The sequence below is a fragment of the Myxocyprinus asiaticus genome, chromosome 36 (genome assembly GCF_019703515.2).
Source record: "Myxocyprinus asiaticus isolate MX2 ecotype Aquarium Trade chromosome 36, UBuf_Myxa_2, whole genome shotgun sequence".
Lineage (NCBI taxonomy): Eukaryota > Metazoa > Chordata > Actinopteri > Cypriniformes > Catostomidae > Myxocyprinus > Myxocyprinus asiaticus.
Genome location: NC_059379.1, coordinates 20996799 through 21023314, shown reverse-complemented (window position 1 = coordinate 21023314; position 26516 = coordinate 20996799). Strand labels below are relative to the sequence as shown.

Below are 26516 nucleotides of genomic sequence, written 5' to 3'. Positions count from 1 at the left end.
TGACATGATATTCCTCTGAACTAGACCGAAAAGAGGGGATATAGAAAAGTTGTTTCACTAAAGATAATAATTTACTAATTATATTTTTATATAATTACACACGACAGATAGGGGAAACCAGGTTTTTTTTTATTTTTTATTTTTTTTTATTTTTTTAACAATTTACAACCTATAAAAACGGAATTTAAAAAACGAAAGAGTAGTGGTGCAAGCGAAACTAAAACAATATTCAGATTATAGCCTATAACATAATCCACTTTTTATCCAGATTTTTTAAAACACGTTCTACAAACATTTTATAATAATAATAATAATAATTATTATTATTATTATTAGTAGTAGTAGTAGTAGTAGTAGTAGTAGTAATATTATTTAAGAAAACATATTCTACAAAGATATTTTAAACAGTCCATTACTCTGGCTGGACTTTGTCCTTTGGTACTTTATACAAATAATCCCGTATTATTTTAAATCAACCAATAATTTAATTTTCAAGTTTTAATAACGTGGATATCATCTTATGAATATTAATTTAATTGCGATGACCACATAAAATAAATAAACAAATAAGCAGATAAAAAATCATAAAATCGTAAAAAGAAACTCGTGTACCACATTAGAGCCATGAATCAGAGATTCGATTCAGTTAGAATAGAGAGTCGATTCCCAACAGCAGTGTTTACTGTCAGCAGTCCAGCGGCCAGGCTTTTCTGTCTGATAAGGTGAGCAATTGTTTTGTTTCCCTTGAATTTGCCACATATCGCAACGTTTTATTGACAGAATATACCTAATTCTGTAACTGCGTTTCTGATGTCTGATCAGCGTATTTTAAACAGTGATATTAAATTAGCTTCGTAGCTAACGAGCTGCTTTACATGTAGCAGATTAGCTGGTCAACTGAACTCTTATAGATTCTGTACATATGTGCTGCAAGATAGTAAGTTTACTACCACTATATGGACTGCATCTTCACCTGACCGTGATATTCGAGGTTTAAACGTTGTTATGAGTGAAAACGGCGCTGTTGTCAGTCAGGCAGTGCTGCTGTTAGCCAGCGCTGTCACCTGCTCCTGTATTTGTTTACACAGATCTGCTGCTCTGCACTGAATCTGCAGATGACATGGATCACGCATGCAGCATGTTATACATATACATGCATTTTATATAGAATGCAAATGGAGAGAGATCGTAATATAGAGAAGATCACTTTTTCATGTTTTGCTGTTTTTGTTTCTGTAAAATTAGACATGCAGGTTATGTAAATATTTATTTGCAAGTGGCATGCATAGGTTCTTCTCACAGCTGATAAAGAATGGTCACATGTGAAACCCTCTCAGTAAGAGCTTTATTCCCCATACACATATCCCCCCCCCCCCCCCCCCCTTTTGTGCTTGATGAATGACACAAAATAGACAGAGTGGTCCTCTCGTTTGATTTTCTCTAGGATCCTAATCTAGCATTCTGAAATGCTAGATTGTTAGGTGTAAAGTATGTCAATCCCATGTGTAAATATAAAGCGTTTGTGTATTTTTGCCTTGACTCCAGTAAGCAAAAACACCCACACACCAATTAGATGCATAGTCACCTGAGAATGAAGTTGAGGCTATCCTTAGCACCAGATCTCACTATTGCCTCCCGCAGGACAGACCACTGTGACTTTGCCCCCTCCCTAGACAACCTCAGAGGGCCTTGCCATGAGACACTGGTTTTTTGTGCTGTGTATGTAATCACAAGGCTGGTTACGATCTCTCTTTGTTAACTTCACCCACACAGGGCTGAACACACAGACTGACACCGAAGAGCTTACAGTAGCATCCACCTGGACGGACTTTCTGGTTTTCGACCCTTTACAGGTGCGTGAAGCTTTCGTTCGTTTCGTAGGTGGCGAGATTTGGCATTTGCATTTTGGCAAGGAAAGATTATTATGGAATTAAGGCATGTTTGGAAGAAAAATAGCAAACAAGAATATTGCATATTCTGCAGAATTGAATTTGGATGTTAGTGCATTGCAAAGTAGTATAGCATTGGACAGTGTTGGGGAGTAACGGAATACATGTAACGGGAATACGTATATAAAATACAAAATATAAGTAACTGTATTCCACTACAGTTACAGTTTAAATAATTGGTAATTAGAATACAGTTACATTCAAAAAGTATTTTGATTACTGAAGAGATTATTTTGCATTTTATTGTCATTTGTTTCATTTAATATTTAGTCCTTTCAGATGGAAAACATTTATACATATAAATGATGCGATCCAAATTGCATTTGAACAGTAGTGAAACACTTTCTTATGATGTGTTACATTCATACCAGCAGACAGAGAAGTATGTTTGAAGTAAGTTTGGAGCAGAAGAAATAGAAATAAACCTTGTGTAAATTGTCAGCTTTACGCTAATTTAAAATGCTATTTCTAGCCAATTTACATGCACGTTACCAGGCAGGATCATATTTTTTTATCAAGAAAATTCAAGTTGGATCATAATTTCTTTTTTTCTTTATTTCTTTGATATTAGGGCGAAAATCGTATTCTTGATAATAATTTTTGTATTGTTTTCCTGTAAAATATCTAAAATTCCTTAAAACAAGATCAATTTTATTTATCTTGTTTTAGAAACAACACTGCATAAGATATTTAGGTTTTTCAGAGAATGTATTTTTAACATGTGTATTTTGTCTTACTGTACTGGCAGAGTTTTTATAGTCAAAACAAGTGAAAAAATCTACCAGTGCTGAAGAAGTAATCCAAAGTATTCGGAATACGTTACTGACCTTGAGTAATCTAATGGAATACGTTACAAATCACATTTTATAGCATGTATTCTTTAATCTGTAGTGTAACATTTCAAAAGTAACCCTCCCAACCCTGGCATTGGATAAGATTTCAATGATGTACAGTTTTCTGAGACATATTTCCTGAAACTGTGACTGGTAGGTTTTTTTGCATTGCAAAACATCACTATTCTAAACATTGTGTCATTCGTCTTACCAAGTCCAGGTGTTCTTTACATATCAATGATCAATAATCATTACATTAGTCTAACTCACAAAAGGCTTTTTGTTTACAGCTGCAGCAATCATGTGTTTGGTCTTTAATTGGAGAGCTCAGGTGGAGAGAACGTAGCTGTTGGGCTCAGGGAGAGATGCCAGTGTGTATCAGGGCCCTGCTGGGCTGCAGGAACCACAGAGAATACAGAACAAAGCATGCACAGAAAGTCTATCTTACAAATTAAAGTATTTACTTTTGCAGTGTTAGTGCTGTGCTTATTTTATTTATTTTTGTCAGATCAATTTCGATGGAAATTTGCAAGGGCAAATATACTAGACACTGCTAATATCCTTTGCTAATGGTATTTCTGTATTCTGTCTGTATTTCTGTCCACCACTCCCTCCTTTTCGTCGTCTCTGCAGGATAGTGGATCAGGTCTTGAAACATGAGCTCTGTGGCAGTGTTGACTCAGGAGAGTTTTGCGGAGCACCGCAGTGGTTTGAAGGACATTAAGATCATGGGTATGACAACTGTGACAAAAATATATCATTAGCTTTATAAAATGTATATGGAGTCGGTATTTCTGCTGTTCTTTTTTCTGGACGACCCTGTTTGTGTTCCTTATTCATCAAAGTAACTTTATGATGACCAAAAATCTGTTCACACTGTTATGATTAAAATGTAATGAACAGGGTTCGTATGGTCAAGGAAAACCTGGAAATATCAGGTAGTTTTAAAATTGTGATGGAAAACTGTGTTCCAAAATCACTGAAATTAATGCAATCCTAAAAAATCATGGAAATTTCAATAGTGACCTATAATTTTTGCGATTTATGCTCTGCTCTTAAATATTTTGTCAGCTAGAAATAGCTCTTTGTGAGTAAAATCTCTATAAAATCATAAAAAATCCTTATTGAGTAATTACGAACAACCGGAAAAGTCCTGGAAAACGTATGGAAATTCACTGGCCCAAAAGTGTGGGAACTCTCAAAGTTTTTTTATGTCAAAATACATTCTAATATCCCAGTTTACTGTTCATTGATAACTATAAGTACTGATAAGCCATTTGTGGGTTTACCTCCCCAAAAGTATAAACACTGAGTCTCCCAGGCACTATCAAATCATTGATGTTTATATTTGGAGTGGCCCGCTCAGCTCCACCCATCCCTTTCTAGCTCAATCTATAGCGTGAGTTTGGGGCGTGGATACTTGCAGTAAACTGTTCAACCAGGAGACTATGAACATCCATGGCAGATGTGTTATAGAGGGCACGAAACTTAACTTCGCCAAAATTCGAATATTTGCTAAAATACAAAGAGACAGAGAATGGAGTAAAACCAGAGTGAACATTTACAAGGTGGAGGACTTGGAGGGAATTTTTGGGGTTCGATTCTTGCCGTGTTGCTTCTCGACAGGTAAGCTACACTCTGGTATTGCCACACAAGTTAGCTCATTACTGTCGAGCTTCAGATAAATTAGCACGATTCTCGGAATATGTATCGTTACGCTTATTAGTTACCAAGAACTATCCTACCTCTTGTGCTAGATCCCTCGCACACCAGCTGCCATTCAATCCGGCAATGTTATCAGATTCCTCTTCAACACTTTCTGTCTGGAGTGTATATGTTATAGTGGTCCTGTTTATTATGACATTAAATGTTTATCACCTTTTATTTAGTATACCCTATTTATTCATAGGGAATCAGAGAGTATGAAAGGGTATGATGAGTCTAAGGGGTGTTGGCAAAGGTTGTTTGAAAACATACTTTATTTTTGTAATTCCATTTGGTGCCATTAGTAGCGCAGAAATTACACACTTCACTTTTAATGAAAAGTACTTTTACACTTTCTTTCCTTTCTTTTTGTCTATTGTTAGGTAGTGTGCCAGAGGATGAAGCATATATACCTACCTATCTGGAGGCTTTTCCCCCTTTACCCGACAAGGGTGCTCCAGGGGAGAAGACTGGTGAACCGGCAGGTGCCTGGAGCAAAATCCGACCCATCAAAGCCTCCGTCATCACTCAGGTAACACATTTTAAAGGACAAAAAATGAAAATTCTCTCGTGATTTACTCACCCTTGTGCCATCCCAGATGTGTATGACTTTCTTTCATCTGCTGAACACAAATTAAGATTTTTAGAAGAATCTTTCAGCTCTTTTTGGTCCATACAATGCAAGTGAATGGGTGCCAAAATCTTGAAGCTCCAAAAATCCCATAAATCAGCATAGAAGTAGTCCATAACACTCCAGTGGTTAAATCAATGTCTTCAGAAGTGATATGTTAGGTGTGGGTGAGAAACAGATCACTTTCATATTCTTCTTCTTGTGTTTTTGGTGATTCAATGTCTTCATGCATACTGCCCCCTACTGGGCAGGGAAAGGAATTTCAAGCAAAAAATGACTTAAATATTGATCTGTTTCTCCACACCTATCATATCACTCCAGAAAATATGGATTCAAACACTGGAGTCATATGGATTTCTTTTATGATGCCTTTATGTGCCTCCAAATTTTGGCAATCATCCACTGGCATTGTATGGACCTACAGAGCTGAGATCTAAGGATCAAATTATCTTCTAAAAATCATAATTTGTGTTCTGCAGAAGAAAGAAAGTCATACACATCTGGGATTGCATGAGGGTGAGTAAATGATGAGAGAATTTAAATTTTTGGGTGTACTATCCCTTTAACACTCCTTGGGTGGTTTTAGAGTAAGCTGCTAAGGACCTGGAGAAATGTTCTGAGAAATGTCAGGCCACCATATCTTCTCAGTGTTACTGATGTCTTCCACTCTTTTTACTCCATCTCTTCTCTACGAATCCCTCTTTTTTTTTTCAGGTGTTCCATGTACCTTTTGAGGAGCGGCGCTATAAAGACAACAGTCAGTTTGGTGAGGGTGAGGAGGCGAAGGTGTGCCTGGACATCATGCAGAAGACTGGGGCACACATTGAGCTCTCTCTGGCCAAAGACCAAGGCCTCTCCATCATGGTGACTGGAAAACTAGACTCGGTCATGAAAGCCAGGAAGGAAATTGTGGCCCGACTGCAAACTCAGGTGCTTGGATGATGCTTGCTCTTCTTATTAAACCCATTTTGCTGTAAAAACTACATTTAAATGCTGAACTCTTGTGTTTAGGCCTCAGCGACTGTGCTCATTCCAAAAGAACATCATCGATTTGTGATCGGAAAGAATGGGGAGAAGTTACAGGAGCTAGAGTTGAAAACGGCCACCAAGATAGCCATCCCCCGCTCTGACGATCCCAATGCCAACATTCGCATCACTGGCACCAAGGAGGGCATTGAGAAAGCACGGCATGAAATCCAGCTCATTTCCGCAGAGCAGGTAAACAGTGAATGAACATCTAAAAAAACACGAATCACACTAATTAATGGTTTTATCTTTCAATACTTCTCTGTCTTTTTCAGGATAAGCGTGCTGTGGAACGTTTATCTCTTGAGAAAGCTTTTCATCCATTCATCGCTGGTGCATATAACCGACTCGTTCAAGAGCTGAGTCAAGAGACTGGAGCTCGTATCAGCATTCCACCACCTAGTCTGCCCAAGGATGAGATTGTCATTACCGGCGAGAAGGAAGCAGTTGCCATTGCTATTGCCCGCATTCGGGCCATCTATGAAGAAAAGGTGATTTAATTGTTTTAATTATTTTGTATTGTGTGCACACAAAAACGTGATTAAATACTCCTTTTTTTTTTTTTTTTTTTTTTTTTTTGGGTGATTTTTCTGCTCTCCACAACCAGAAGCAAAAAACGACCACAATCTCAGTGGAGGTGAAGAAGTCACAGCACAAGTACATAGTTGGACCAAAAGGCAACACCCTGCAGGAGATCCTGGAGAACACAGGGGTGTCTGTGGAGATGCCTCCTCTGGACTCTGCCTCTGAGACCATCATCCTCAGAGGGGAGCCGGATAAGCTGGGCCCGGCCCTCACTCAGGTGTATGCCAAGGTCAGAAGACAGATCTTTGAAATTAGTTTTTGGTAGATGAAAAGATGGGTTACATTTTCAAGAAAATTCATGCAGTGTTTCCCCTATGCATTCAGTAGTGGCGGCCTCCCAAGTGATAATCTTGAGTTTGATGCTTTATATGCGCTAAATATGCTTCTCATCTGCAACGTGATATTTTTAGCAGTGCCATTGAAGCCTAGTTTTCGCGTGAGTTTGGTGTGAGCCATCACAGAAACACTTGCACCAATGATCTGCTCTGCTTGGTATCTCTGGAGGCTGGAGTGCATGCACTGGGCGTGCGGGCTTCCCTCGATATCACAACGCAGACCACAAAACTGATACAACCCATTTGAATTAAATTGAGAATTTTCTAAATGTGTTTAGGCTACGATTGTTTTTATAACAAATACTATAATTTATTACTCTTATTATTATATTAGAAAGACTTGCTACAGTGACCTAACCACAGTAATGAGGAGCCATTTATGGTATTACCTGTGCTTATATGGTATTGCACTGTAACTATATGGGCAAGTTCATAAAGGGCTTTAAAGTCTGGACCTTCAAGACTTATGGATAAATTATGGACAAAAGTTTCTCTCTGTACTATATGTTCTGTTTAAATTATATTTTTTATTAGGTAATAAACTGGATAATAAATATAAAAGGCTCATACAAATTAATAGGCTCATCAACTTTTTAAGGGGGAGAACTTCTGGACCCGCGCACAACAGTACCACTGCTGAAAAAAATCCTGGGGGAAACACTGTCCATGCATAGACAGCTGTTCACATGCCACGTGTGCATTTTGCAGGCTAAAAGTGTGATAGTGTTGGAGGTAATTGCTCCAGCCTGGCTCCATCGATTCATCATTGGCAAGAAAGGACAGAACATCAGCCGCATTACACAGCAGTTGCCTAAGGTATTCAAAAGTGAAATGAGAAATCAGGGCATTTTAGTTGTTATGAGATTTGAGATACTGATGTTAAAAATTGCAAGTGTTTGCATTATCTGTTTACAGTATGTGTATTAAACAAACAAACAAAAAAAAAATATATATATATATATATTGTTAGTTGGAATCACTAAATTAATGTGAATTGACCTTATACTGTATATTATATTTCACCACAAAGTTAAGCACTGTTCCTAAAAACTCAAAATTTTCCTTTGACAGGGTCTTTTGGTAACCTTTATTAAGACTCATTGACACATGATCCTGCTACTCTTTGTCCTCACTAGGTGCACATAGAGTTTACCGATGGAGAGGAACGGATCAGTCTGGAGGGACCAACGGAGGAGGTAGAACAAGCCCAGGCTCAGTTACAGGAGATCATCAAAGACCTGGTCAGAGAACCCTCATATCTCTCATATCAGTTCATTTATTATATTTAAAATGAATGTAAAAATGTGTTTAGAAATGCATGCTTAATATAATTGCTTTCAATGGCAAGGGAAATTTGGTTCACAAATAATTTCACATTACTGTAAGATTTTCAGTACAGTTTGATTGCAAGTTTGACTGTATTTAAAAAAAAATATATATAAACATACTATTTAGGTGCAATCCTCAGGTATTTTATTTTCCTCTCTTCAGATGGCAAGAATGGACTATGCAGAGATAAACATTGACCAGCGTTTTCACAGACATCTCATTGGCAAAAATGGGGCCAACAGTAAGTTGATTTAACTGAAATTATGCATCTGGAACCGTGTTTATGTTTAGAAACTTTGGAAATAAGTATGCCCCATGATGACGAAGCAAAAAAAGAATGGTCAAATTGTGTTTTTTTACGCGTTATTAGGTTACAAACAGCATGAAATGTCAAATGCAACAGTTGCAAATGTATGACTCCCTTTCTATACAAATATTATTCTTCATGTGTCATTGTTGCCAAATAACAAGGGGAAAAGTGAATGACTATGTTACTTACTTATCTTTAAGTTACATTTGTTCTGTTAGAAACAGCAAAGCTTTGATCAATGAATAGCGAAGGTAAAGGGATGACAAGAAAAATGAATTACTTGGTGCTCTTCACAGTAAATCGGATAAAGGAGCAGTATAAGGTATCAGTGAGGATTCCTCAGGACTCTGAGCGCTGTGGGCTGGTTCGTATTGAGGGCGATCCTCAGGGAGTACAGCTCGCTCGCAAGGAACTGATGGACATGGCCCAGCGTATGGTGAGACAGAATTACAGAATTTTGTTCATGGTTCTCGAGGATTAGGGCATGTCACACAACCTGTTGGCATCTGCCTAATTTGGCTAGCATCAGTCAAGTGACAGATGAATTTGAATACCATAGAGTTTGATTAGATGCACAGCCTTTGACATCAACAACAAAGTGAAGTGTTTTTTCCTCCATTTTAAGACTTGATAAGTTTGTTTATTTAGCTATTCACATAAGCAGTTGAGAACCACTGGTTTAAAGTGCTCGGTCAGTAAGATGTTAGTATTTTTCCATTGAGTGGCTGAAGATATTACTTTTAAAAGCTTTCTATTCTCTCTTCTGGCATAATTCCACCACTGGCCTCTGTGGCACTCTAGGAAAATGAACGCATGAAAGACCTGATCATAGAACAGAAGTTCCACCGCACCATCATTGGGCAAAAAGGAGAAAGGATCAAAGAAGTTAGGGACAAGTTCCCTGAGGTGCTCATGGTTTTTTCATCATCGTAATAGCGTGTTATATTGTGAGAGCTTTTAGATTATATTAAAAACCCCATGAAATGAATAGAGTTTTGTGTCTTTTAGTCCATGTGTGGTTGCTTTGATGTCATCTACATGCTACTTTGTGCTCCTGAATGCTCCTTTTATCAGATACACACTTAAAGGTGCTGTAAGTGATTTTTTAAATGAAATGACATGCAGAAAACGGCTCTATTACCTGTCAGATATCACTGAAAAAGGTGCCATGAAATATCACACCTGTCTCTGTAACTAGTGATGTTTCGTTTGTGAACGAATCTGTCTTTTTGAACAAATCTTTTAAGTGAACGAATCACAAATTCTCGTTCACCTCCATACACTGACTCATATATCTTGTTCACTGATGTCTCTCCCTTTGAGCTATGCCAATAAGATCTAGTTTGAAGCGCAAGACTGCTTTGGTGGCTTTTCATGCCTGTAAAGTCTCGCTATAGCACGAGCCAATAGCTTTTAAGTGCGGGCTGTGAAGGAGTATATTATTGGTTCCACCCACTGAACGAATACACCCCTACACTGAATTAGTACTAGTCGTCATTTGAGTCTGAACGAGATGAGGTGTCGTTCATGAACAAACTGAATGTACTGCTAAACTTGTTTGTGAACGAAATGAACGACTCCGTCATCTCGTTCGTGAATGTGTGTCTGCTGTACGATTGAACGAGAGGAGGTTTGTTGTTCATTCAGTTCGGCATGTGAGTCTATCATGTTCATCAAGGAGAGAAAGGGGTGAAATGCACTAATAAGTTTAAAGGTTTGCACAAAACATAATCCCCAATTTATGAATGTGTAAAAATGACTGAAGACGTACAGTTAAAATAACTGGATGGAATTATGGATGGAAATGTTGTGCTTTGATGCACAGTGTAAGATATTTAGACTTTTCTTGAACTTTTTCTCTGTCTTGGTAAAAATTAAGCCCAACATTTGTCAAACTATAGGGAAAATAAGACCCGCCATTTGTGGTTATGGTGTTAAAACTCTTTTTAAAGTGTCTTCATACATTTGTAGACATGCAAATTCCATTTGTGTTGCTTTGTCCTGCTTTTAAAGACTTTAGCGCAAGCCAGTAGCAATTGTGAGCGGGCTGTGAAGGAGCAGGTCATTGGTTTGACCCACTGAACGAATACACCCCTTTACTAAACCAGTCGGTCATGTCATACGGGAAAAACTGAATGTACTGGTAAACTCGTTTGCAAATTAATTAAATGAATCAGTCATCTCATTCATGAACAATGATCTACTGACTGGCTAAACGAGAGGAGGAGCTGCATGTCGTTCGTTCAGTTCAGCAGTCTTGTTCAAGAAGAAAAGAGGCCAGATGAATTATGAATAAAAGTGAGTGATGACCACACATAACAGTGACATACGAACATTATTGAGACTCGTAATAATGTTTTAGGCTAGTGTTGTTGTCTTTTTTTGTATAGCTTGATAAAAAGTCATGCTCAGCAGTTCAGAACATGATAGATATGCTTTCTTATCATTTGTAGGGAAATGCTTATAAGGCTTAAACACTGCAGTGCTGAAGCCTCTTAGTAGAATTGTAGACACGCAAATTTTAATAAAGGCTAATTAGACTTGTTCTGTTTGTGAATGACTGCTTTTGGTTCAATGCAATTACTTGAAAGACAGTCATTTGGAACCATCTAGGGGCGCAAAGGCATGACTTGATTAAATAGTCAATAAACAAATCTTTTTGGTGAACAGAATCAAAAGAATTTGAGTCACTGAAATGAATAAAAATACCCGCTACTATCTATAACAGCCCTAGGCTGGGTAAACAGCAGGGGAAGGATGTCCGTGGGCTGCAGTCAGATCGGTTGTTTAACCAATCAGATGCCTGTCAGTCATTTTGCGCGTTCACGGGGCAGCCCATAAATAATCGTATAAGAGCTGGTACAGTGTGCTGCTCCTGCAAATTGCTCAGAGGAACCCTCCCCATTACCATTTGCTCCAACACAATGGTCTCTAGTGTGTTTGTGTGTGCACTCCTGTCTTTGGAATGCGGGATTTGGAAAGAGGGCGTGTGGCTAATTCAACAGCTAATCTGGTGGAAGTTTCAGAATGGCTAAAATCACTTACAGCACCTTTAAAATTTACAGCCTTTCTCTTCTGAGAAGAGGGACCAAAAATATTGATGACTCAAGCTGCGCTACACAGATGAGTGCCCCTCCCCCTTCAACTGATCCACAAATAGCAAATGATGGTTCGTGGCTGTGAGGTAACTCATGCCTTTTGGCTATCAAATAAAGGGTGCAATTTGTCCTGCACCAACAGGGCAGAGAATGGCACTTATCAAGCCATTTCATGGGGTCTTTAACCACTTTATATTATAGTTTCTAGACATAAGTGATATCATTGGAGCCAACCACCCTGCACAACACATTTTCTAAAGCATTAAATGACATTTGTTTTAATTTCTGTAGGTCATTATCATCTTTCCAGACCAGCAACAGAAAAGCGACATAGTGCAGCTCCGAGGGCCCAAAAACGAGGTCGAAAAATGTGCAAAGTTTCTGCAGAAACTCATCGCTGAGCTGGTACAAGTGTTTCCCTCCAGCTTCCATTTGCTCACAGAAATAACCTGTTCTTAGAAGTTCAGAGTATTTCACAAGACAGTTTTGCTTTTTCCTCTTTATTGTAACGAAAGTCAAGGGACTTTTTCAGCTTTTTTTGGGGGGGGGGGAAACAGTATGTTTAATAGATATTCACTGTTGGAATGATATTGAGCTGTAATGTTTAATTATTTGTTCATCAGGTTGAGAGCAGCTTCTCAATATCTTTACCCATCCACAAGCAGTTTCACAAAAACATTATTGGCAAAGGAGGTGCTAACATTAAAAGGGTGAGCACTCAAAGTCAGCCACTTTCCTCAGATTTTGAATTATCATGATCACCTTTTCCATACTGTAGTGGAAAACATCTGGTTTGTTTTTGTGTCTAATTGATTCTTCATTAAGTTTAGCATGTCTCTTTTGCCTTTAACATCCTTCTGTTATGCTTATGATGGTATTTTCAATTAGAAATATTTCTGTTGCTGTGTAATTCGGTGTAGATTCGTGAGGAGACCAGCACAAAAATTGATCTCCCAACAGAGAACAGCAACTCGGAGATGATCGTGATCACTGGCAAGAAAAGCAACTGTGACGCTGCACGAGACCGAATCCTTGCCATTCAGAAAGAACTGGTGAGAGAAACAGAAAACTAGAGAACGGGTTATGAGGGCTGGAGATTGTCCATTTTTTTCAAGCCTGCTTGATCTGTCTTCCAAGGCCAACCTGAAGGAGGCTGAGGTTTCCATCCCAGCCAAGCTGCACAACTCTCTGATTGGATCCAAGGGCAGTCTGGTGCGCTCCGTGATGGAAGAGTGTGGGGGCGTTCACATCCACTTCCCTGCGGAGGGATCAGGGCTGGATAAAGTCACCATCCGAGGCCCTGCAGAAGAGGTGGAGAGAGCCAGGAAGCAACTGCTGCAGCTGGCAGAAGAAAAGGTGACTATTACGATGAAGTTATGTAGAGGAAAAGCAATAGGTTAAACTAGGATAGGTACATTTGTGAGTGGTGCTTGCTAGAGAAAAACTCACGGCCATATTGTCAAAAAGCACACCCTATGATCAATTTTCAGTGTTAAGACTTTGGGATTTTCTTTCCTTGCTAAAGCATGCACCACTTATTAGTTTTCATGATCAACTAATTAGAATGAAGCTTATAGTCATTCAGTTTATTTGAGACATGTGTCTGTTTTCCCACCAGCAAGTCAACAACTTCTCAGTGGAGCTTCAAGCCAAGCCTGAGTACCACAAGTTCCTGATAGGCCGAGGGGGAGCTAATATCCGTCGTGTGCGGGATCGAACTGGAGCACGGATCATCTTCCCCTCGACTGATGAGCCAGAACAGAAGCACATTACCATCATGGGTAAAGAGGAGGCCGTACGGCTTGCTCAGAAAGAACTGGAGACTCTCATCAAAAATCTGGTAAGCTTGGCTTTGATCTAATTCTTTGTGAATGATTGAGTGTTTATTTAGATGCATTTCCTTTTTTTTTCTTCTCTTTCCTGCTTTCATTCTCCATCTGTCATTTACTCTCAGGATGATGTCATCGAGGACAGTATGGTTGTTGACCCTCGGCATCACCGTCATTTTGTCTGTCGTAGAGGGCAGGTGCTTAGAGATCTGGCGGAGGAGTACGGCGGTGTGGCCGTTAGCTTCCCTCGCACGAGTACACAGAGTGAGCGCATCACTCTCAAAGGGCCCAGAGAGTGTGTGGACGCTGCTAAGAATCGCATTCAGGAGATCATTCGAGAACTGGTAAGTTTAAAATCTGTTCTTTAATTTAAATGTCTTAGACGGCAGTTAGTTCCAGTCCTTCTGATTGAACAAGTGGTGTTCCAAGGGTGCTGATATTTCGAATGACTGCACTGGAACATTTCACTTTTTGCTTCACACCACTTGTCTGTGTTCAGAGCTTTCTATATTCTGTGTTTTGCTGCCATTCTATGTGTTACTTGTGCTGTTTTACTGAATATCATCACAGCTGTAAATCAGCCATAGTCACAAGGCTACAGAGAATGTGATATTGCTTAAAGGGATAGTTCACCAAAAAATGAAAATTCTCTCATTATCTACTCACCCTCATGACATCCCAGGTGTGTATGATTTTCTTTCTACATCTGAACACATTTGAAGAAAAATATCTCTGCTCAGTAGGTCCTTAAAATGCAAGTGAAAGGTGATATGATTTTTGAAGCTCCAAAAATCACAGACAGTCAATCATACGACTCCAGTGGTTAAATTATTGTCTTCTAAAGTGATATGATCACTTTTTTAACTCTAAATCATTGCTTCTGGTAAGCTTCACGATAGGGTGGAGATGGTGAGGGTGTGACATATTCATGTTGCCATGTTACGGACGGTATCTCACATTCTCCTCTCAGTTGAGACATCCAGGAAAAGCACACAAACACACCATTGAGTAAAGAAACAGATCTAAACCAAAACTAATGAAGCTTCTGTACAGCGTTCCTCCTACTCAGTTGTAAACAGCGCTGCTCTTCAATGTGTGTCGCACGTGCCTCAGTTCTCATGTGTCTCACGTGCCAACGTGATTATGTCACACGAGCGTATCACTGCTGACCGGAAGCAATGATTTAGAGTAAAAAAGTACTTAAATATTGATCTTTTTCACACCAAAAACGATTGTGTCGCTTTAGAAGACATTAATTTAACAGCTGGTGTCGTATGGATGGCGTTTATGCTGACTGTGATTTTTGGAGCTTCAAAAGTCTGATCACCATCCACTTGCATTTTAAGGACCTACTGAGCTGAGATATTTTTCAAAACATTTTCAAATGTGTTCTGGTGAAGAAAGAAAGTCATACACACCTGAGATGAGTAAATGATGAGAGAATTTTCATTTTTGGGTGAACTATCCCTTTAAGTATGGCGGAAGTTGTCACAAATCATTTAGAGATGTTTCTGCCACCATATTTGGTAGTACTACTTAAAGTAATTTATATCATATTGGTTTGGGCAATCATTTGTGTCTGAGCATGACAATGTACTTTTCTGCCAGGAATACCATGTATTTTAGATTGCCTGTATTTAGAGAGTATTGTTGCACTCAAACTTATATTGTCCCACTAGTATTACTAGTAAACTGCCTGTGAATGGAATCTCAATAATGGGTCATGAAGTGCTGGTGTGTCCTTAGGAGTCACAGGTGAGTGTGGAGGTGGTGATTCCCCAGCGGTACCACAGAGGTGTCATGGGACCCAAAGGCTGCAGGATACAGCAGATTACACGGGAGCATGATGTCCAGATCAAATTTCCAGACAGAGATGAGTCTACAGGTCTCTTCCTTATATTGGACCTTCAACATATTTCAGCTATTTTGTTTGCAGATGTGTATGATTCGTCCCTGGGCTTTATAAGCTGTATTGTTTGTTCTGTTTGTGGTTGGTAGCTCAGGAATCTGCATCTCAAGAGAATGGCGAAACGGACATCATCCTTCGGAAGTGTGACATCATCACTGTGATGGGGCGGGCTGAAAAGTGCGAGCTGGCACGGGCAGCTTTGCTTGTAAGGAATTCACTCATTTTTTCCTATTGTGGACTGGTTTTCATTTTCTTTATCACCTCTTTTCTTCCCTCATCCTCTTTGTGTGATGCACTAGGCATTGGTTCCTGTGACGATTGATGTTGAAGTTTCCTATGACCTTCACCGTTACATCATAGGACAGAAAGGAAGTGGAATAAGGAAAATGATGGAGGATTATGAGGTAAAGATATACAGGCATAAAGTATGGGTCATTCTTACACACTTCACATTTTATCCAAGGATTCTCTGAAATTACAGTTTTAGTTTTTTCAAGTGGTGTTGCAATTTCTGTCTCCGAATGGCACAGGTAATTATTTTATTCTCCTTGTAGTAAAAGTAAATAATTCGACCACAAATACCGCTTTTCCAACAAAATGGTACTGGCTCTCGTGCTGTAGCACGAGATTAGGCACCAGTACCTGGCACTAGAAGAAGACCAATATATCGGTTTTACAGATTAATCTGTGCTGATAATTGCTTTTTGGAAATATTGGTTACCGGCAAAAATCTATGCCGATTGTTTTCTTTTTTTATTCCTCCGTGTTCCTCAGTGGCCAGCACTGGAGGATTCGACAGTGTAACAGCGGCCTCTAAAGGTGAAATAAAAACAATCATGTGGGGATTTGCTGTATCTAAATCTTTAATCATTTACAATATTCATACAATATTTTAGTCTCACATCAATACATATTTTGTTATTTTAATTAGATAATCAAGTGTTCTAAATTGAAGCGAGAGCATGCAAAGCAAGATATGGAAACGTGCATGTACATCACCGTCTGCAACTTTATATTTTGTGAATAAATATAAAAAACTTTTCTCTGAAATATACATACGTATATACAGTATATACACAAAACCCTTCATCCGGTTAAATAAATAGGCTATAAAATGATAAATTTATTAAATACTTAAATGTAGAGCATTGAGTCAATTCTTCGTATTTCAAAATAAGAGGTCCATTTGTGTTTCATGCTTGTTTATAGTTAAAAGTCCCACATTATGTATCAAATCTTCATTTTTTCCCCATGTTTATTATTGGGATTTTGGTTGCACAATAAACTGCATCTGAGATTTTATTAATCTTGTAGCCTCTATGTTTGTGCCTGTTATACTATGGAAAAACAAATACATTTATTTTTTTTATTATCTATTGACCGATTAATTGGTTATTGGCCTTTTCCACTACTTTTAGTTTACTTGGCACCTTGTTGGTAAAAAAAAAAAAAAAAAAGAGCAAAATAGCATACAGGTGCATCTCAATAAATTAGAATGTCGTGGAAAAGTTCATTTATTTCAGTAATTCAACTCAAATTGTGAAACTCGTGTATTAAATAAATTCAATGCACACAGACTGAAGTAGTTTAAGTCTTTGGTTCTTTTAATTGTGATGATTTTGGCTCACATTTAACAAAAACCCACCAATTCACTATCTCAAAAAATTAGAATATTTTGACATGCCAATCAGCTAATCAACTCAAAACACCTGCAAAGGTTCCCTGAGCCTTCAAAATGGTCTCTCAGTTTGGTTCACTAGGCTACACAATCATGGGGAAGACTGCTGATCTGACAGTTGTCCAGAAGACAATCATTGACACCCTTCACAAGGAGGGTAAGCCACAAACATTCATTGCCAAAGAAGCTGGCTGTTCACAGAGTGCTGTATCCAAGCATGTTAACAGAAAGTTGAGTGGAAGGAAAAAGTGTGGAAGAAAAAGATGCACAACCAACCGAGAGAACCGCAGCCTTATGATTGTCAAGCAAAATCGATTCAAGAATTTGGGTGAACTTCACAAGGAATGGACTGAGGCTGGGGTCAAGGCATCAAGAGCCACCACACACAGACGTGTCAAGGAATTTGGCTACAGTTGTCGTATTCCTCTTGTTAAGCCACTCCTGAACCACAGACAACGTCAGAGGCATCTTACCTGGGCTAAGGAGAAGAACTGGACTGTTGCCTAGTGTTCCAAAGTCCTCTTTTCAGATGAGAGCAAGTTTTGTATTTCATTTGGAAACCAAGGTCCTAGAGTCTGGAGGAAGGGTGGAGAAGCTCATAGCCCAAGTTGCTTGAAGTCCAGTGTTAAGTTTCCACAGTCTGTGATGATTTGGGGTGCAGTGTCATCTGCTGGTGTTGGTCCATTGTGTTTTTTGAAAACCAAAGTCACTGCACCCGTTTACCAAGACATTTTGGAGCACTTCATGTTTCCTTCTGCTGACCAGCTTTTTAAAGATGCTGATTTCATTTTCCAGCAGGATTTGGCACCTGCCCACACTGCCAAAAGCACCAAAAGTTGGTTAAATGACCATGGTATTGGTGTGCTTGACTGGCCAGCAAACTCACCAGACCTGAACCCCATAGAGAATCTATGGGGTATTGTCAAGAGGAAAATGAGAAACAAGAGACCAAAAAATGCAGATGAGCTGAAGGCCACTGTCAAAGAAACCTGGGCTTCCATACCACCTCAGCAGTGCCACAAACTGATCACCTCCATGCCACGCCGAATTGAGGCAGTAATTAAAGCAAAAGGAGCCCCTACCAAGTATTGAGTACATATACAGTAAATGAACATACTTTCCAGAAGGCCAACAATTCACTAAAAATGTTTTTTTTATTGGTCTTATGATGTATTCTAATTTTTTGAGATAGTGAATTGGTGGGTTTTTGTTAAATGTGAGCCAAAATCATCACAATTAAAAGAACCAAAGACTTAAACTACTTCAGTCTGTGTGCACTGAATTTATTTAATACGCGAGTTTCACAATTTTAGTTGAATTACTGAAATAAATGAACTTTTCCACGACATTCTAATTTATTGAGATGCACCTGTAAATTAAAGGTTTAAACCCTGGCTCTTGTACTGTTTTAGGTGAATGTTTGGGTTCCTCAGCCTGAACAACAGTCAAATATCATAAAGATCACAGGCCAGGTGTCCAGTGTGGAGCGGGCCAGACAGGGGCTTCTGGAGAGAGTCAAGGAGCTGCAGGCAGAGCTGGAGGATCGGGTACAACATCTGCGCAGCACGCACACATACAAACACTGCCATACACAATACTGCTGCTATACAACATACTACATAATAACATAACATCATTTCCATGTACAGCCAATATAAGAAACATAAAATGTACTTTTTGAAATTGACTCCTTTTAAATCAGATTTAATATGTAATGAATCTGTCTGTCTGTAGGCATTACGGAGCTTTAAGGTGACCCTCTTGGTAGACCCCAAATATCACCCCAAAATTATAGGCCGCAAAGGAGCTGTCATCTCCCAAATACGCAAAGACTTCGATGTCAGTGTACAGTTTCCAGACAAGAGTGATGAACAGCAGGTGTGTATGAGTCTTGAAAGCTTGAGAGATTTCCTCATTCTTTCACCCAGACTGGTTTTTCTTGTATTTTTTTTTTTTTTTTCATACCTGTCTGCCATCTATATTTCTTTCTCTGCCTGTCAATCTGTCTTCACACATCTCTGCCTCCCTCTAGGATGTAATAACGATTGGGGGTTATGAGAAGAATGCAAATGAGGCCAGAGCAGCTATAGAGCAGCTGGTGGCAGTGCTGCAGGAAATGGTGAGTGAGGACATCCGGCTGGACCGGCGGGTCCACGCTCGCATCATTGGAGCCCGGGGCAAAGCTATCCGGAAACTCATGGAGGAGTTCAAAGTAAGAGCAGTGTATTTGCTAACAATCACATAAGGATGAAACCTTGGAGTCAGTAGTCAGTTTAAAGGAGTAGTTCACCCAAAAATAAAAAATCTGTCATTATTTATTCACCCTTATTTCGTTCCAAACTTGTATGACTTTATTTCTTCTGGAGAAAGCAAAAATAAACATTAAAGAAATATCCATACAATAGCAGTTGATATTGACTTTTTACACTACAAAAAGCCCCAAAACTGTTATAAAAGTAGTCGACATAATTCCATGCGACATCCATAGGTCATATTCCAAGTCTTCTTAAGCCATACGATCACTATGTATTGTGAACAGACCAAAATTTAAGTCATTATACACTCTGAAATCATATCATTGATCAACTCATATATACATTGTCCAAATCAAATATGGCAACACGGCAATTACATTAAGTGTGATTGGTTTTTGTGTTATGACATCATAAATTTAAGGCATGAGATGAACAAGAACCAACAAGGTTTGATGTGTTTTGATGTGTCGACATATTTGATACTTTTTTATAATATATTTTGTGTGCTTTTTCACTATGAACTGCTATTGAACTGAAAAGAGTGATCGCGCCATTCTGTGAAATATCTCCTTTTGTGTTCCGCAGAAGAAAGAAAGTCATAGGGGTTTGGAATGACATGAGGGTAAGTAAGTAATGTTTATGTTAGTTCACCTAAAAATTTTAATTCTGTAATTTCTCACCATCTCATAATCTGACTTTCTTTTTTCCTATAGGACACAACAGAAGTTTAGCAGAATGTTCGCTCTGTTCTTTTATATAACAAAAGCATACAGAGACCACAGTCCAAAAAGAACAAAAAAAGCACCTTAAAAGTAGTCCTTAGGACATGTGCGCTATATTCCAAGTGTTTTGAAGTACTACAATAGGTAGTGTGAGGAACAGAGGGACATTTAATTCATTCGCTGAAAATCTTCATCACCATAGCTCCGAAATCGTATCTGCCCATGCTTATATTAAAATGTTAAATTTTGGGTGAACTAACCCTTTAAACATGAAAAGGTTGTAAGTTTGGATTAAATAGTCATTTAATTAAATCTAATTAAATTGCTCGAAACGAATAAATTGCATGATCCCATGAATGGTTGCAGAGGTGTCTTGTTAGTATTAATTATCTCTTTTATTTCAGGTTGATATACAGTTTCCCCAACCTGGTTCTGAGGACCCAAACAAGGTTACCATCACAGGACTCCCAGAGAATGTTGATAATGCCATAGATTATCTACTTAACCTGGAAGAAGAATATGTGAGTGCAGAATAAACTGCAAATGCTCTGGTTTCTGCTGGCACATCAGTGATTTTTGCCATTCACTATTTCAGTCATTCATTATTTCTTATTCTTTCTTAGATGTTGACTGTGACTGAGACAGAGACTATGGCGGCCTATATGAAGCCTCCTTCTAAGGCAGTAGGGGCTGGAGGAAATTATGAGGATAGCAAAGCCCTGGCTAAAGGCTTTGTTGTGCGGAATGCCCCCTGGAATGCTCAGGGCAACAAGGTAATCTTAAAAAAAAAAAAAAAAAAAAAAAATTGAAAATGAGTTAACTGCATACTTAACATATCTATAGATTTTTTCATAATCGGTGAGATTATAGGTTAAAATTGATATGAAGTTTTTCGCCATTTTTATTCACCTTCATTAGTTTCATATTGCTTAATTTGTTTAATTTTAAAGAAATATAGATGGCAAACAGGTATGAAAGATAAGAGTGAAAGAATTCTAAAAAGAAATACAAGAAGAACCAGTCTGGGTGAAAGAATGAGGAAATCTCTCAAGCTTTCAAGACTCATACACACCTACTGCTCATGGCTCTTGTCTGGAAACTGTACATTGACATCGGCTGTTTTTTCAACAATTATTTGAAAGTTGACTCGTCTGACCAGAAAACACGATTCTGCTGTTCTACTTTCCATCTCAAATGAGACCGAGCCCAGAGAAGTCGGCAGCGCTTTTGGACCATCTAGATGAATGGCTTCTGCTTTGCATAGTAAAGCCTTAACTTGCATCTGTGGATGCAGTGGCGAATGGTGTTGACTGACAAAGGTTTACAGAAGTATTCCCGAGCCCATATCATGATATCTTTACAGACAAATTCATTTTTTTTAAACAGTGATGTCTGAGGGATCTGAGATCACACGCATTTAAAAGTGGTTTTCCAGCATGACAATGCCAAACCACATCCTACCCGAATTACAAGTGCATGGCTGCATAAGCAGAGAGTGTGAGTGCTAGATTGGCCTGTCTGCAGACCTGACCTTTCTCCAATTGAGAATGTGTGGCGCATTATGGATGAAGAATGGATGACCTGCATAATGGATGAATGGGGGAACATTCTGCTTGATAAACTTAACAAACTTGTGTCTTCAGAGCCCAAATGCTTAATTAGTGTTATTAGAAGAAATGGTAAACACTCGACAGTCCCGGCTTTTCTTCTAAAAGCGTGTTGCATTCATCTGATTTGAAATACATTTGTGTTCAAAAAAATAGCAGTACAACATTAGTAACCTGATGAACCACTGTTATTAGTAGTATTGATATTTCTGCATTGCAGATAATTTACTTGTAGATGTAGTAGTGTAATAGATAAACAACAGACCCAACTGTCATGACATGCACGCTGCTTGTTCATTGAAAGGGGCGTGTTCAAAATAATAGCAGTGTGGAGTTTAATTAGAGAATTCATTCATTCTGTGAAAAAAACAGGTGTCATTAATTGTCTTTTATTAAGGAAGAAGGGAAGCAAATGTTTCACACATTGTTATCAAATATATTTCCTTCTGAATTGCTAAGTAAAATGGGCCATTCCAAACATTGTTCGGAGGAACAGAGTAATTTGATTCAAAAGTTGATTGGAGAGGGGAAAACGTATAAAGAAGTGCAGCAAATTATAGGATGCTCAGATAAAATGATCTCAAATGCTTTAAAATGGCAACAAAAACCCAAAACACGCGGAAGAAAACAAGCAACTCTGTTAAAATGAATCGAAGAATAGTCAGAATGGCAAAAATTCAGCCAATCATCACCTCTAGAAGATCATAGATGATCTAAAATTACCTGTAAGTACTGTTACAGTCAGAAGACATTTGATCGAAGCTAAGCTATCAGCAAAGTAAAGCACCATTGTTGAAAAAACAGCATGTGCAGAATCGGTTAAAATTTGCCAAGGAACACATCGATTGGCCCAGAGAGAAATGGCGTAACATTCTGTGTACTGATGAGAGTAAAATTGTTCTTTTCGGGTCTAGTGGTCATCGACAGTACGTCAAGCGACCCCCGGGTACTGAATTCAAGCCACACTACACTGTGAAGACAGTGAAGCATGGTGGTGCAAAAATCATGGTATGGGGATGTTTTTCATACTACGGTGTTGGGCCTATTTATCGTATACCAGGGATCATGGATCAGTTTGAATACATCAAAATACTTGCCCTATGCCGAAGAGGAAATGCCCCTGAAATGGGTGTTTCAACAAGACAAAGACCCAAACCCACGAGTAAGCGAGCAACATCTTTGTTCCAGACAAAAAGGATTGAGGTAATAGAGTGGCCAGCTCAATCCCCTGACCTCAACCCCATTGAAAACTTGTGGGGTGACATTAAAAATGCAGTTTCTGAAGTAAAACCCAAAAATTCACAGGAACCGTGGAATGTAGTTTATTCATCCTGGGCTGAAATACCTGTTTCTAGGTTCCAGAAGTTGGTTACAAAAACAATGGTTATTGCATAATCTAATTTAGTTGCACTAAATATTGAGTTTGAAGAGAAAAATGTCGACACTGCTATTTTTTGAACAGATTAATATTCCTTTTCTTTGCTTCCTGTAAAAGAATAACACAGACTTGATCAAATGTAACGCTTTGGAATTTAATGTGTAATGTTTCCACTACATTTGAAATATGGAAATAAAAGCTATTAAAAGATATTTGCACTTTATTCACTTTTATTAACACACTGCTCTTTTTTTTTAACACAACTGTAGGTGTATATTTAAATATATATATTAAAATCACAAGGTAAAACATCAAATAATGTGTAGTTCTGGTGCTTTCAATATAGCACAGGGTGAAGAGAATTTACAAATCACTCCTTTTGGTCTATTAGCATTTTCCATACTGTTCCAACTTTTTCTGAGGGGCCGTTTACAGACAAAGTTTTCAACTAAAAACGGAAAACTTTTTATGCGTTTTGGCTGTTCGTTTACACGACAATAGCGTTTTGGGGCCTGAAAACGCAAACTTTTGAAAACTGGTTTCAAAGTGCACGTTTCTGAAAACGATGCAGTAATCGTCAAGCGAATTTGAGAAAGCGATGACGTCATGCGCATGCGTATTACGTGTTCAGTCTATAGGCATGCGCGCGAGACATTCAAAACTACAATGGCGGACCACAGGAGTGTTTGTGCTGCTCAAGATTTTTAGTTTATTGACGCTTCTCCAGCAAAGTAATTGAAATAATAAAGCAAACTCATCGTCCGTCCAGACAAAGCCATCTTCATTGTTCGTATTCGCCGCTCTATGGAAGAATGCTTATGTGCGCAGGCGCGTAGTGTTTCTTTATAAAGTGATATCGCCAACTACTAGCCTGGCATGCATAATACAGCATTTTTAGTCGTTTTCGCGGATCCCTGTGAACGGGGATCGTTTTGACAACGTGGTCGTCTGTACGCGAAACTTTTCAAAAACGCAAAGGTAAAACTTTCCCGTTTTTAGTACATCGTTGTCGTGTAAACGTACCCTTAGGTGTAGTATAGAATGTCACACCGCAGGACGTGACAACTTCCCAAAGTATTTTGTCATACTTCACTTATTGTCCTAGTTTTCATGCTTTTCTCTTCTGTATGACATCCAGGCACCAGACGTGAGCAGTTCTGAAGAGTTCCCCAAGTTTGGATCTGGAATAGCACCAAAACAGACATCTGCATGGGGGCCCAAAAAGTGGTAAACAAATGGAACAGTTTTGACTTGATATTTCTCCAGATCTCACCATCTCTCTTTAAGGCTCCTGTGAACGAGAACATTCCTGATTGTTCCTCTTTCTCCTGGTACGTTTAGTGCCCTTTGAGGAATTGCTTCTATCTTCTGCCTTTGCAAAAATGGTACTTAGCATTTGGTGGATAGATGTTCTTATAACACTTCAACTGTCCACGGATGGTCACACTTCAGTTCCTGTTGTGCCAGTCACATTTCAAGGAAATCACAGAAACAGATCCTCAAGTATCAGTTAGCATTTTTATACAACTGTTGTTTTGTGAATAGTCTCAAGGTGGGTGAGACAAACAATAGCAAGACACTGGAGAATGAGGCAGACATTTCTTACTTCTTGGACAACTTAAGACTAGAGAACCCCTAGTTCACTGTGTACAAGTTCTTTTTTTACATCCTTGATGGTTTTAACTGGTTTTTAACTGTGTGTTTCACATGAATGCACTCGGTTTGCAGCAGCAGAGTCGGGTGCTTGAGCTTTCACTATGTACTGTATGAAAAATGAAGATGGTTTTAAAGTGCATTCAGCCACAGATACAGAAAAAATTATTGAACACTAGAGTCACGCTGTGGAGTCCTCCAATACTTAAGACTGATCAATACTGAACCTGTTTTTATATATTTATTTATGTATTTATTTATTAGTGTATTTATATGCTTATGTTATTTATTGATTTTGTTCAGTGACTGAAAATTCATATGGTAGGGACTGAATGGATGGATCTGTGTCTTCACTTAAAGCATAGAGATGCTTTTGATGTTATTTAAGTATGCTTCATTTCTTTTGCTTCAGGAAGTTGTTTTTGTGTGGTCACGTCGCAGACTCGCAGCTCATTTTCAAGTTCTGTGTTTGTATGATTTCTGTTTATAGGTGTTGTTAACAAGGTTTTTTTTCTGTTTTGTCATTTAATTTGCTGTTCATATGTTTAGCATTTTTCACTTCACCTTCAACTCCTCAAAAATTAGGAGATGTGTGATTCCATTGCTTAAGGGTTTATTTAATAAAACAGTATAAGATTAAGACAAACTTGAAACTGGGAATATTAATTGAAGTCTTAAACGACAGGTTCCCGAACAAAGAATTTTCTGGAAAATCATAATTTACTCAATATTTAATACAACTGACTTAAGGAAAAAGCCCTAGAAATGTAGTATAATGCCAAACACACTGTGTTTTCAAATTTAATAATTTTGTTTTTTGATAGAACGGTCATCTTCAACTTGTTGAATGATTGTTAAGCTTTCAAAGTAAAACTCTCTGGAACATTTTCCTGATTATTAACAAACAGCTAAAAACACAATGGCATTTTTTGTTGTTGTTGTTTGATATGAGGGTCACTCCCTGTCCTCCTAGTTGAGTCTGTGTTTTAATCATTGTGTGTGGTGTGAACGTACACTTGGGCACAGGTTGAGTGAAGAACCATCAACAAACAACTGAAGATAGAAACACTATTGGCCTTAAGAAGCAATTGCCATAGGATATTTTTACCAAGATTTCATGGCATTGATATGCAACACTGCAATAACATGTCAGTGACGGAAATGTCCTACTCCAAATAAAATAAAATTTATTAAAATATTGCGTTTTGTGTTGTTTTTTTTTCCCCTTTTCTCCCCAATTTGGAATGCCCAATGTACACCAAGTCCTCGTGGTGGCGTAGCAACTCGCCTCAATCCGGGTGGCGGAGGACGAATCTCGGTTGCTTCCGTGTCTGAGACCATCAATCCGCGCATCTTATCACGTGGCTTGTTGAGCGCGGAGACCTAGCATGTGTGGAGGCTTCACGCTATTCTCCACGGCATCCACGCACAACTCACCATGCGCCCCACCGAGAGCGAGAACCACATTATAACGACAACGAGGAGGTTACCCCATGTGACTCTACCCTCCCTAGCAACCGGGCCAATTAGGTTGCTTAGGAGACCTGGCTGGAGTCACTCAGCACGCCCTGGATTCGAACTCATGACTCCAGGGGTGGTAGTCAGCGTCTTTACTCCAGGCACCCCCCCTCTGTTATTTGTTTCTTAAAGGGTTAGTTCACCCAAAAATTAAAACTCTCTGATCA

General features: G+C 38.7%; 1 protein-coding gene across 5 annotated transcripts; it reads left to right on the top strand.

Moving 5' to 3' along the window:
* The first annotated feature begins 638 nt into the window (after window positions 1-638).
* Window positions 639-26021, top strand: LOC127427486 (vigilin-like). Of its 5 annotated transcripts, XM_051675123.1 has the most exons (30): window positions 639-722; window positions 1774-1853; window positions 3073-3238; window positions 3416-3514; window positions 4870-5018; window positions 5832-6047; window positions 6129-6335; window positions 6419-6634; window positions 6751-6957; window positions 7772-7879; window positions 8200-8304; window positions 8555-8633; window positions 8999-9138; window positions 9504-9608; window positions 12092-12205; window positions 12424-12510; window positions 12721-12852; window positions 12938-13156; window positions 13419-13640; window positions 13755-13973; window positions 15376-15514; window positions 15628-15743; window positions 15838-15942; window positions 18629-18763; window positions 18951-19094; window positions 19249-19428; window positions 20598-20714; window positions 20817-20966; window positions 24317-24405; window positions 24520-26021. In XM_051675123.1, the coding sequence occupies exons 4-30, from the start codon at window positions 3439-3441 to the stop codon at window positions 24527-24529; spliced, it is 3786 nt and encodes a 1261-aa protein (XP_051531083.1). In that variant the 5' UTR covers window positions 639-722; window positions 1774-1853; window positions 3073-3238; window positions 3416-3438; the 3' UTR covers window positions 24530-26021. The 5 variants fall into 5 exon arrangements, with proteins under 5 accessions (XP_051531083.1, XP_051531084.1, XP_051531082.1 ...); XM_051675124.1 differs by lacking the exon at window positions 3073-3238; XM_051675122.1 differs by having other exon boundaries at window positions 3073-3514.
* The last annotated feature ends 495 nt before the right edge of the window (window positions 26022-26516 follow it).

Excerpts from the sequence above, each read along its gene's own strand:
- LOC127427486 (XM_051675124.1), top strand. The coding sequence starts at position 3,439 with ATGAGCTCTGTGGCAGTGTTGACTCAGGAGAGTTTTGCGGAGCACCGC. Across the intron at positions 8,305-8,554 it reads AGGAGATCATCAAAGACCTG|ATGGCAAGAATGGACTATGC; the intron begins GTCAGAGAACCC and ends TCCTCTCTTCAG. Across the intron at positions 18,764-18,950 it reads AGGCAGAGCTGGAGGATCGG|GCATTACGGAGCTTTAAGGT; the intron begins GTACAACATCTG and ends GTCTGTCTGTAG.